The sequence below is a fragment of the Podarcis pityusensis genome (genome assembly GCF_964106645.2).
Source record: "Podarcis pityusensis genome assembly, chromosome: 1".
NCBI lineage: Eukaryota > Metazoa > Chordata > Lepidosauria > Squamata > Lacertidae > Podarcis > Podarcis pityusensis.
In genome coordinates this window covers 94,389,440-94,401,003 of record NC_138028.1, presented here as the reverse complement: position 1 = coordinate 94,401,003, position 11,564 = coordinate 94,389,440, and the positions used below count along the sequence as shown (strand labels likewise).

Genomic DNA, 11,564 nt, shown 5'->3' with positions numbered 1-11,564 from the left:
CCTAGCTTCCATGTGTGTTTAAGCTCCACATAACTGCATTTTCCTCCATGAGCTTACATTTTCCCTCAGGACTGTGAGGGAAAGCAGTTTGTTACTGATAGCATAGTTTTGTGGGGAAGCTACCAATAGGTACACAGCTGAAAGAAGAGCTGAGAGTCAGCAGTGGACTGAGAAAGAGAAATCTAAGATGAGGGTGGGCAGAGGTGAAGTAGGATTTGAAGAACAGGGCAGAGGAAGTGGAACTGGTGGGGCAGATCTCCCCCATCCCTGCTGGAATCGGGGGAAAGACAGGAATCCCAAGGAGGCCAACAAAGAACAAGGCAGGCAGTGGGCAGGAAAGCATGGGACAGGATGTGGAGACATTGAAGGGAGGCGGAGCCTGGCAAAACATCATACGATACCTAGAGCGTTTTGACTTGACAGTGACATCCCTGCCAAGTTCTACCCCACTCAATTTCACAAGTTGATTTCCACTACCGAGCCAGACTTTTTTGGCTTCAGTAGATCCAAGTTGAAACATGTGTCACTCAGGGGAAAGAAAGCTTCAGAAATTAAAGACACTGCCTCAGGAGGTTCTTCACTCTTTCATTGGAGGTCTTTAACAAAAGGCTCAACAAGCGCACCTGAACAAGAACACACTCTTCTGTTCCATGTCCGAATTCTCATGAGTGACTTTGAGATCACACCCTCATTTTCAACTTACGAGTCCTATGTAATATCCTCCACTTCCCTGGCTTCTGAAGTTTATCCTGAGATGTAGTATCTAGCGGACTTCACTTTCTGTGGAAATAGTTACACTGTTTTTCTGTATAGCCTACGACAATGAACACGTAGTACAGATGATATCGTTTTGCTTGCTTTTATTCAGCATGGTCAAACTGACAGAATCCTCGTGCAGAGATACTTAACTGGCAAGTCACAACACTATCTTACATGTGTTCTGGATGACTTTGCAAACAAGTGATGAACTCTTTGATAGACTTCCCTTCATAGCAGATCAGGTAGACGTTCACAAATAATGGAAACCTGAGAGAAATGCAATTGCTAAAGTAAATTTTCATGCAAAATACAACCAATTTAAATTTTTACCAGCAAGGTCATTTTTAGCTGGCTTTTCAGTACACAGCTGATGCATGATGTAAACTTTATCATAAGTTACATGACAGAATACTATTGATATATATTAATTTAAAGCACTGTAACAAGTATGAATGGGAGAATATCAATTTCTCTGTGTCTCAAGTCCAGTTCTCAACATTTCCACGTCAATTTGCAATTTTTTAAAAAAGAAAAGCCTCATGAAATTCACCAGCATTTTAAAGCTGATTTCTCATACACATTATTTACAAATCAATTTTCCATAATTTAATGCATTTTGTATGTTATTTTCACTTAGACGTGCCCTTTATCCTACTATATGCGTTTTGTAAACATTGCTTGGCCGTAGAACTACATGCAAAATTCAGAGAAGTGTGAATTTTGAATGATGAATGTGTTTTGGTTCCTATACCTTCTCAGAAAGCGTGAATTATGTAAGTTCGCCTTACATAAGAACAAACTTTTCCCCCAACCCTAGTGATGGCTCACAACAGAGACACCCAAAAGTTTTTCCATGGCCAAAGGAGCTAGCAAAGTGCAGAGAATACTCTGACTTCTCAGACAGGATATTTACTAGAAAATCAAGCTACATACTTGTCAACCATTTTCTTCTGCTTCAGGATTTTGTAGACTTCAGCAGATGTTTGAGGCCCTTGTAGCTTTTGCCCATTCAACATTTCTTTTTCTAGCTGTTCAATTGTCTGGAAATTATTTTTAAAGAGTGTTAAATCATTTGTATTTGGTTTAAAGGAAACTGCATCACTAAACTCCATTTAAAACTAAATAATAAATGTGAAAGTGCTGAAGCTGGAACTCCCTTTGTTCTCTTTTGCAAAGAATGGAGTCTGCACAAAATTATTATTTCCAATCTAAGCAATACCCAAGATTTACTTATACATACTAAAAACGTATGTGTTTTTAAAGTAGGACAAGCATCTCTCATTTGGTATTATTTTCAGCTAAATTCTGTGACACTAGAAAGCCCACACAGCTATCATGATGAGTAGTGGCAGATACCCACAACTGATTTGTCTAATCTTTTAAAGCCATCTAAGTTGAAGACCATCACATCATTTTCTGGGAACGGATACCACAGTTACATGGTGTGAATAACTATGTCCCTTTCTTTGTTCTGAATCTCCCACCATTCTTTTTAACTGGATGGTGCCTGGTTATATTATGAAAGGAGGAGAGAGAAGAGCTTCTTTCTATCTACTTTCTCCACATTATGCCCAATTTAGAAAGGTTAACATCGCACAATGTCAGTTATTAGCAAGGGGCCTTGGTCACTACCACTGGTCTCATCCACAAACAAATGCATACTGTAATATACTAGTTAGATAGCCCCCTGTCCTCATAAGTAAATGCAGAATACTATTGGGAAAGGGCTGATAAGACAAAAGTGTACCCATTACAGCAATTAATCTTGGGGGGGGAAACACTTACTTTTCCACCACGTGCAAAAGCTTCAGCCACCTTCCTGTTGCGTCCCCCGTAGCATGTGGTAATCAGATCAGCAACACCACAACTTTCCAGAAATGTATTTATTACTACGGGGCCTTTGCAAAAGAGTTTAGCGAAGGCAATCATTTCCATTAGTCCCAGACGAATCACAGCTGCCTTGGTATTGTCACCTTGGCCCAACCCATCACAAAAACCAGCCCCTACTGCAACGATATTCTAAATCCAGTTGGGACAGGGGGAGAAAAAGAGAGAGAAGAAAAAAATCACATGAGACAAAGGCATCACATTTAATGACTTCAGAAAGCATGAATGCTTAGCAAAAGGTGCCATTCACAAATGCATTCCAACAGCTGCATTTCTCTATTGAGTTGCTCCTAAATGCCCCCAAGAGCAAAATTGCATGTAGTTCAGTGGTCTATTCAGATATATTCAGCAAGTGGTGTCTGCAAGTCTGGTCACAATAAGAAGTGCTGCTGCAGTTGAAGAATATGCTGCTAAATATGTCTTGGTAGTGACAAGCCACACTTCTTGTTTTTCTCCACAGGATCAAAGCAGCTGGTGAGACATTTCCATAGGATCAAAACAGCTAATGAGGTGTATCCTTGTACTGAATGTTTTTAAGTGAGATAGTGATATGAGGGAGGGATCATAGCTCTGTAGCACATGGTTTTTAGGCGGAAGATCCCAAATTCCCTTGCATCTCAAATTAAAAGCATCAGGTAGAGGGTGAAAATAAATGGCCTCTGATAATGACAGCAGTAGACAGGACAGAGCTGATCTACAAATAGTCTGACCTAGAAGAAAACAACCAGCTATTGTCCAACCCATATCAAGGCCATTTTTAATTAGTATTGCAAGTGGGATGTAAGTGCAGTTCTCCTATTTTACAGATTTGTAAAGCCAATGAACAAATGAATGGGAAAACACATGAATATTTTTTTTTAAAGCTTAGCTGGCCACACAGCTTGCAAAAAACTTTAATTGGCCTCACAATATTTGATTTGGAATGACTCACTTTTAAGGCTCCACAGAGCTCCACGGTGTCACAGTCATCTACCACAGTAATTCTGAAATTTGGGGTTTGCAACAACTCTTTATAGATCTTCCCACTTTCAGGATTTTTGCAACCTATGAAAAGAAGCACAGTAAATCAGGACTGAGGTGATGGCCAAGTAACAGCATATCATATGACTTGAACTTAAATGGAAGCATCTCGTCTAATCTCAGCTATGCTTGTGACTCACCATTAGATATACCCAAACCCAGTAAGCTTTCTATAGGGAGAGATGCTCAATAATGATTTGTAAATACGCTTTCAGTGCTGTGTTATCGAAAACACAAGAATGCCTGTATTCAAATGCTACAAACATTCCCATTTGCAAAAGGATGGGCAATAATAATAAAAACCACCTAGGTCAGCTGTGAGTGTCAGTGAGATGTAGAGGATAAGAGTGTTGGACTAGGGAGATGCAAATTCAAATTCCCACTCATCCATGAATCTCATTGGGTGACCTTTGACCAGCTGCTACCTTTCATTCTTACAGGGTTGTGCAGAACACTGCAACAACAAACAAAAAAGTTGGCAAGGGTTTTTTTTGGGGGGGGGGGTTCATCACAGCAGCTATAGATCCACAGATATATCTTCTAGATCACCACAAAATGGAGCAGGGGAAACATTCTGGATCTATATTCTGAGTAAGTGGACTGAACTGATCCCTCGTTTAGTCATTAGTCTTGAACACAGAATTACCAATGGTGGTTTCACAGAACTTTTCATCTGCCACTTCATTTGCGATGTTGGCTCCCATGAGTACACTGACTTCTATGCCCAGCTTCTCTCGAATGATGTCCGATATGAGTTTCAGTCCTTTAGGGCCTTCGTCTATGCCCTGTTTAACAGGAAGGCAGTGAACAAAAGTAAGACTAGCCTTCCTTGCACTTCAGTAGATGAAACATAGATCTGATCCTGTTGTATTCTATGAAATTGAGCCCGTGCAGGAGTTGTTTACAACAAAGGGTAATGGGAACAGACAGCACGTTGTCGGGTTGATATATATCTTGGTTATGACCCACACAGTACATTTCTCTTAAAATTGTTTGATGTGTGTTACATAGCCAACTTTTTATGTAATAACATAAGCTTTAGAAAATAAAATAACATATTGTGGGGAAACGAATAGTCCATTCCAAATATGGCACTTTTGCCTTCTGTTCTGCATCTCGGGGTGTCCATAACAAACTCCTAGGGACAATGGGGGCTTCAGCCTTCCCAATAAAATATTTGAGGGGGCTCCCCCCCCCAAAAAATTGATGGGCATTCCCATTCAAATAGTGTGTGCACTGTGTCATGCTGTAATGATCTCAGGCAGGCAAGCAAGCCCCGATAAGAAGTAATAAGACTCCAGCAGTTTTATGTTACATTTATTTACAAAAGAAACCCCACACATCTAGAGCTCGGCTTCTCACCTGCTCACATTGACGATAGTCAGTCTGAACCTCCGCCCCTTTCACAGCAGGAAGGATGCCAAATTCCCGCCCTTCCCCTCTTTCCCTTCCGTTGTCCTCTGACCTTATCCAGTCTCCTATAACGGGGACTGAGAGGCTGGCCTTCCCCCTCCCCACTTCCACTTGACACACTCTCAGTCCTCTGTTTATCTGCTGATTGCCTAGCAACACTTCGGCTGGCTCCTAACTCTCCCGCTTCTTGAGAGCTAACAGTGTCTTCTTCTGGAAGGATGGTTGAGCTACCCCTTCTTGGCTCTGTCAGCTAGCTCTCATCTGCAGTTGGTCTCTCACTTAGCTCAATTTCTGAGTCTGACTCTTCCCCTGCGCTCGGGTGAGCCACGTTCCTGACACATGTTATTGATTATGTGGGGCAGGGCTTACCTGGGCCCCCACAATATTTTATTCAGGTTGGCACCCCTGCTGCACCCTATATGCAGTCATGACCCAGGAAATTTCACTGTTCCGTTTTCTCCCTAACCAGTCCTACCCCTTGGGAAAGGTTCACAAATTACCTTGATTAGTGAAATTCCAATGGCTCCTTGTTTTACATGGCCAGTTAGCTGCTGACAGATTTTAGGAATGAACTGATGAGGTATAACAAATATTATAATGTCTGCACCATTTACTGTTTCTGCTGGGTCTGCTACAGCAACCTGAGACAAAAAAGAAGAAAGTTTAAACATTCTATTATGGAAAAACAAACAAGGGCGGCTATCCAGCAGCGTTTCCCATAGCAGCAAAAGTGGATTGAGATGACATTCACATATATACACATTTTGAGCATGCAATGTGTATTTCCTGGGGTTGCGCATGCAGGAAGGCACATCCATATATGCAACACAAGTGTTTCCTGCAGCAGTCTTAATATGGCCAGCTGTCCTGAATTGAGGTCCGTACAAAATAACATTGATCTACTAACTCACATGAAAACACAATGTTCAACTTCATAACTGCCCATGAATTTTTGGAGAGGGAGAAATGTTAAGTAAACATAGATTTAAGCTTTGCATCTGAAAAACTTCTTGGAAGTCTCTTAGCTCAGTTCTCTTAGCAACCTAATTCTATCAATGTTTGCTCAGAAGTTAAGTCCAGTGGTGAGAGGCTTGCTTTCAAGTAAGTGTGTATAGGATTATAGCCTCAAGCTTGGCAGCCACTTTGGGGGGGGGGGTTTGACCTCATTACCTGTCTTTGTTGTGCACATTCTACAATTTGGGACATAATGGTCTGCAGCTCCTCAGAGTATTCTGGAATACCAAGTAGGTCTGGAGACAAATAATGTATCTAAGCCTAACCAATTGCAAAACTCACAAGGTTCTTGCATTGTTCTGACAGCTGTGCCAGGATTTCTTCTCTAGTTTAGATAATGCACAACTCATATCAGTGTCTGTGTGTACCTATGCTGCTCTTTAATCAATTGCATTATCCTTCTGATATATTTTGAGTACAATTCCCTTCTCAGTCTGCTCCTGGGAAAGCTGCACAGCTGTTCTGCTATGTTGTTTTTTTTTAAAGAAATGGCAGATTTTTCTAAGCTTGAGGAGTGGGGTGGGGGTGGAAGAAAGCCAAAAAGGAGAAGCATGGGAGTAGGGTGTTTAGCTCACAATGGTAAGCACGAGCCTCATAAAAAGTGAGCAACCCAAAATGCAGCTATTGTACACTAAATTCCCAGCGTGGAAGCAGCCTTTGTTACTTTGAATTGCATTCCATTATGGCCCAACTACACTACCTTTAAAACCTGAAACTACAGTTAAGGAGTTACATTGAACTTACGACGTTAGGAGGTAGCTTATGCCCTGGGAGATACTTCACATTCTCATGGTCTTGGTTAATTATTTCTGTGAGTTTTCGCCCATCGATTTGCTCTTCAAATACCCACATATTTACAGTAGGGTTAAATTTGAGGGATTTCTGGGTATTTTTGCCTATGATTTTTGCAATGGCACTTCCCCTTTAAAAAAAAGAAAAGAGGGGGAGGAAAAGAAGGCAAATAATTAAAGGCAGGGTTAACTGCATCCCCACTCACCAGAAGCGTATGGTTGCACAAGCACTATATCTCAAGAATTTGGACACAAGCAAAATTCGCATAGAAATTTGGATTTAGCAAACTTTATAAAGCTTTACCTCCTATAGTAAATTTCACAAATGGCTGCCAATGTGTGTACTACCGGAATACAACATATGTACTGTACATATGCACTGCTTGTGCACTTTGGATGGTCACTTTGGTGATGCTAACATAGCAGTTTGACTTCATTCCTGAGGATGCCCTCCACTGTCTTTCGAGACAGACGGATGCCAAAACCAACACCCCACATCAAAATTCCATGTGGGGTTTTTTTAGCAAAGAAAATTGGCAGTTTAGCTACCTATGTCATATTTAGACCTTAAAGATTTTAACTGAGGAGGAAGTATGTGTTAAGTTGTGGGTGAACATATTAGACGACACAGCGATTCTTCAAACAGCTCTTGTTTATTCACAGGCCAGAACAGAACTGAACTGAAGGGTTCAGCCAGCCTGCTTATATAGAGCTCCACTAGAATGCAACAGTAACCATTTTCTATAACTATCCAGTCACTGAACGTCACTTTCGATCTCTTATTTGCATATGTGGACCTGAGTGAAAACTATATACAGTATCCCCCTGCTGGCCCAGGGTGAGAACTTCAGTACATAACAGTATGGTTTCCCCTTTAAAGAGTTGTGTGCACAGTTAGTCTAGAACTGCTTCTCCACCTAGTGCAGAATTTGGGGCAAGGAGGTCTGAGCATTACACTGATCCTGGCCCAATTGGCTGCCATTCAATTTCCAGGCCCAGGTTTTGACCAATAAAACCTTATGGCTTAGGGCCACAATACCCCCAAAGACACCTCTCTCCATATGAGCCTATCTCAACCCTGAGGCCCTTTCTTCATGTGCCTCCTCCATGAAAGGTCCGGAGGGTGGCAACATGAGAATGGGCTTTTTCTGCAACAGTTCCCTGTTTGTGGAATACTCTCCCCAGGGAGGTTCACCTGGCACCTTCATTATATACCTTTAGGCGCCAGGTGAAAGCGTTCCTCTTCAACCAGGCCTCAGGCTGATTGATATCCAATGCCCTTTTAAATGTGATGTGGGATTTCTGGCTTGTTCTTATTTTTAGTCTGTATTTTGTGTTTTTTATATTGCAAATTGTTGTGAACTACCATGAGATCTACAGATGAAGGGCAATATTAAACTTAACAAATAATGAAAATAAAAATGGGGAGAAATGTCGGTACACAAACCTTACTTGAATTATCACACCATCTTGCCTAATCTCTATAACAATAATTCCTAACGCTTTTCTCCTTGTTCCATGCAAATAGAAAGGAGACCAGGACTTCTGTCGCCCAGAGGTGTTGCAAGGGGGTGCGGGGGTGCGGTTTGCCCCAGGTGTCATGCCTAGGGGGGTGACAAACTCCCCCGGGCGGATTGGCGTGGCAGCGCAAGCAGCCCCAGTGGGCGGATTTTTGCGATTGGCACGATCACTGTCATGGAAATCCGCCCGCTGATCGTGCAAATACGCCCTGTGATCAGCCTGGCACCCCCCGGCAGGTGGTGTTTGCTCCGCTCGGCGGGCAGCGCTCGCATCCCCAGCGGGCGGTATTACGCGATCAGTAGGCAGATTTTCATGATCAGCGGGCTGATTTTCATGACGACAACCGTGCCAATCGCGAAAATCTGCCTGCCAGGGATGCAAATGCCGCCTGCCATGGCATGCCAGCCTGGGAGGCTCCCGCCGCTGGAGCACCCCCTGTGAGACTTGCCACCACTGCTGTTCCCTCAATGGCTTCCTTGGGGCAACATCAGAGTGTCACCATTACAGATCCAGTGAAGTTACACTGTGTTTTTCTAAGCTAGATTAATGGTATTCAAGGTCATTCAGGCAAACACAACTTCCTCAGGAGAGCTATATCTGAGCGCCTTGTGTTGAGACTGAACAAGTGAAAGTAAAACAGAACCTGGGAGTCCCAAAATTCTGTCAGCAAAATTGTATCCCTAGCTGCTCCACAGAAATGTAAGCAACATAGAGCTACAGCCGAGAGACCAGTTGAAAAGCTTTTCAAATTAGTAGTACAAATAAAGTTGGGTTTTCAGGTGGTCTGAGTGTGTTGAGCTACCACAGACTTCACACATAAAACTCACCTCTCTGCAGTTAGAACTTAAATAAATCTTTAAAATGCTGGCAATACCTTTTTGCATATGTCTGTGTCAAGCATATCTAAGCCAAAGGTCATCTTGGCTAAGAGAAGGCTGCGATATCAGCATTGGATCTCTCTGCCTCACTGAGCCATGTCCTAGCAGCTGCCTTCATTAGAAGGCAAAACGCTTTTGACAGCTTGTACGTTTCTTTATTAATATATTTATATTCTCCTAATGACTCTACAAGATAGCTTGTGATACCTATTAAATCTGGACTATTGAATTCAGGTTCACAAGTTATATACAACAATCTAGAAGAGCTCCTAACCCACAGGTCACCAGAGATGAGCAGACAAACTACTCCTTAAGACTCTTCAAGCAAAACTTTTGCACATGGGTTAGTTAGTCACACTGATGAAAGAAAAGTAAACATTTGCATAAGGTGGGGGATTCAAGTCCACATTTGTGATTGTGGGTATCAAACAAGAACATTGGTTGTTCCAGAGTTCAGGCCAACTAATCTGAAACAGGAAGGTGTGGTATTGAGCTGTCTGAGAATCAGGTTCGCATATGTCATGCCTGACATCAGTTTGATGGCCACATTTCCAAAATGTTGATTCTGTTTGTCAATTTAACAGCTAATAAATAAACAGCTAATAATAACAATAAAGCCAAACCAGCAGCAAATCGTAAACCATTGTGGAAAATAAATATTTCAAGGCCTGACTATGAAACCTCCAAAAACAACAACTGAGAAGCCGATGTTTAGTATGCAAGGGGTTGTTTAGATGTTTTTGAAAGTACAGTATTGCTGACCATTGAACTTTCACATCTATTCTGGTAGCTTAAAGGAATGCAACCCTGACTGCAAATGTTACAGATAAGCTTGGAGGTTAGTGTCTCTGACTCAGCTCACAAACAAAAAAGCTCAAAATTTCCCCCCACCTCTGAAGGACTCTAACGTGTAGCCTATCACATGAGAGCTGCATCTGCATTTTGGGGTGCTGGTGGGATGTGGGGTGGGTTGCAAGACCAAACGCCTAACCTCTGTTAGGCACAACCATTCTGCATGCGTACATGAAAGGCACAATTCTTATTTCTTGTAGGGGAGCCAGACATCTTTTCTGAAGGTAGTTCCTCTGTAGCCAGGATATCACCAAAAAGTTGGTATTTTAAGCTACCCATGCTATGCTGTTGTGTCCGGGGGCAGCTTTAATTGTGGCTCGTTTTGTGTTTGGGTGCAAATAAGAGGCCTTTACCAGGATTGGTGCCATGTTTGAGGGAGCTTGCCAGGGGTCACCTTGCCCAGGGCTCCATCAAACCTAACAATGACCCTCCGGTGCCCCCACCCCAGTGCTGCCTTCAGCCTTTCAAAGCTTACCAAGGGACTAGTGGAGATGCTCTGGGCACTAGAGAGGCTACATGGGTGGAGTTCCAAGAGCACAGCACAGCTCCAGCTACCCAGTACACCCTTGGCCCAGCAACAAAGCAGTTGTAACAGCCACCATCATTTTCCATATCTCCAGCGCTTCTAGGTGCCACCCCTGAAGTGTAGGATCTGCTACTGTCAATCTCCATGCAGCTAGAGCTTCCAATCCAACAAAGGAACAGTAGCTATGCAACTGGGAGTGGAAAAATTGCAAGGAGCAGGCAAAGCACAAGGAGCAGAACATCCATATTTTATCTGTCATGGTACATTTCTAGTGCATTTTGGGCTGAGGCTTAGGGAACCTGCCTACCTTTCTGCAGGGCTTGCCTTTGTAGGTAGACTTAAGGTGTCAGCTTTTCCTGTGAAAGTATCCAACAGCTTGTACCCTGAATGTGGAGTTGGTACAGTTCATCCATGCTACACTCTGTGTGATCTGTCACTGCTTTGCTCCCTTTCGTCTCCACCCACTCCCTTTTCACTCCTGAAAGAGGTATAATCTCTACCTAACTATCCGGACAGGAATCTTGTGCTGCCCTTGGCTGTTGTGTCACATCTCACATGATCAGTCTTTTCTTTCTTCATACAAACAATGGTGAATTTGCACCAAACTACCAATTGAGACATCATTCGAGTATGCCATGAAGAGAGAAAAGTTAAGAATAAAATACACAAATCCTCCCTGTTTTTTTCAAGCTCAACCTCCACCCTGCTTAACATAAATTCTGAAACTTGCCCAGGGTTTACATTATGGAGTATGCATCTCTAAGGTCAAGGAGTTCTATAGCTCACCAGAAAAGGTCACCAAGATGTGCAGCCATAATGAAATTTGTGTAGTTGCTGGTTCTATTTATTTATTTAGTGTTGTTATTGTGGAATAAGAACAAAGCCCCTTTCATTGGTGTGGAT

The 11,564-nt window shown here is 42.5% G+C and overlaps 1 protein-coding gene across 3 annotated transcripts in view; it reads right to left on the bottom strand.

Moving 5' to 3' along the window:
* Positions 1-845: 845 nt before the first annotated feature.
* The window catches only part of LOC308478666 (glycerol-3-phosphate dehydrogenase 1-like protein), a 32,962-nt gene continuing 22,243 nt past the window's right edge, over positions 846-11,564 (bottom strand). For 2 of the 3 annotated variants that reach the window (XM_081008616.1, XM_081008615.1), the window contains 7 exons: positions 6,838-7,015; positions 5,580-5,720; positions 4,313-4,451; positions 3,578-3,690; positions 2,545-2,778; positions 1,693-1,799; positions 846-1,026 (listed from right to left, as the gene is read on the bottom strand). In XM_081008616.1, coding sequence (XP_080864742.1) covers positions 930-1,026; positions 1,693-1,799; positions 2,545-2,778; positions 3,578-3,690; positions 4,313-4,451; positions 5,580-5,720; positions 6,838-7,015 — 1,009 coding nt within the window. In that variant the 3' untranslated portion in view covers positions 846-929. Of the gene's footprint in view, positions 1,027-1,692; positions 1,800-2,544; positions 2,779-3,577; positions 3,691-4,312; positions 4,452-5,579; positions 5,721-6,837; positions 7,016-10,610; positions 10,836-11,564 lie in introns of those variants that run through there. The other variant, XM_081008614.1, reaches the window with a different exon arrangement.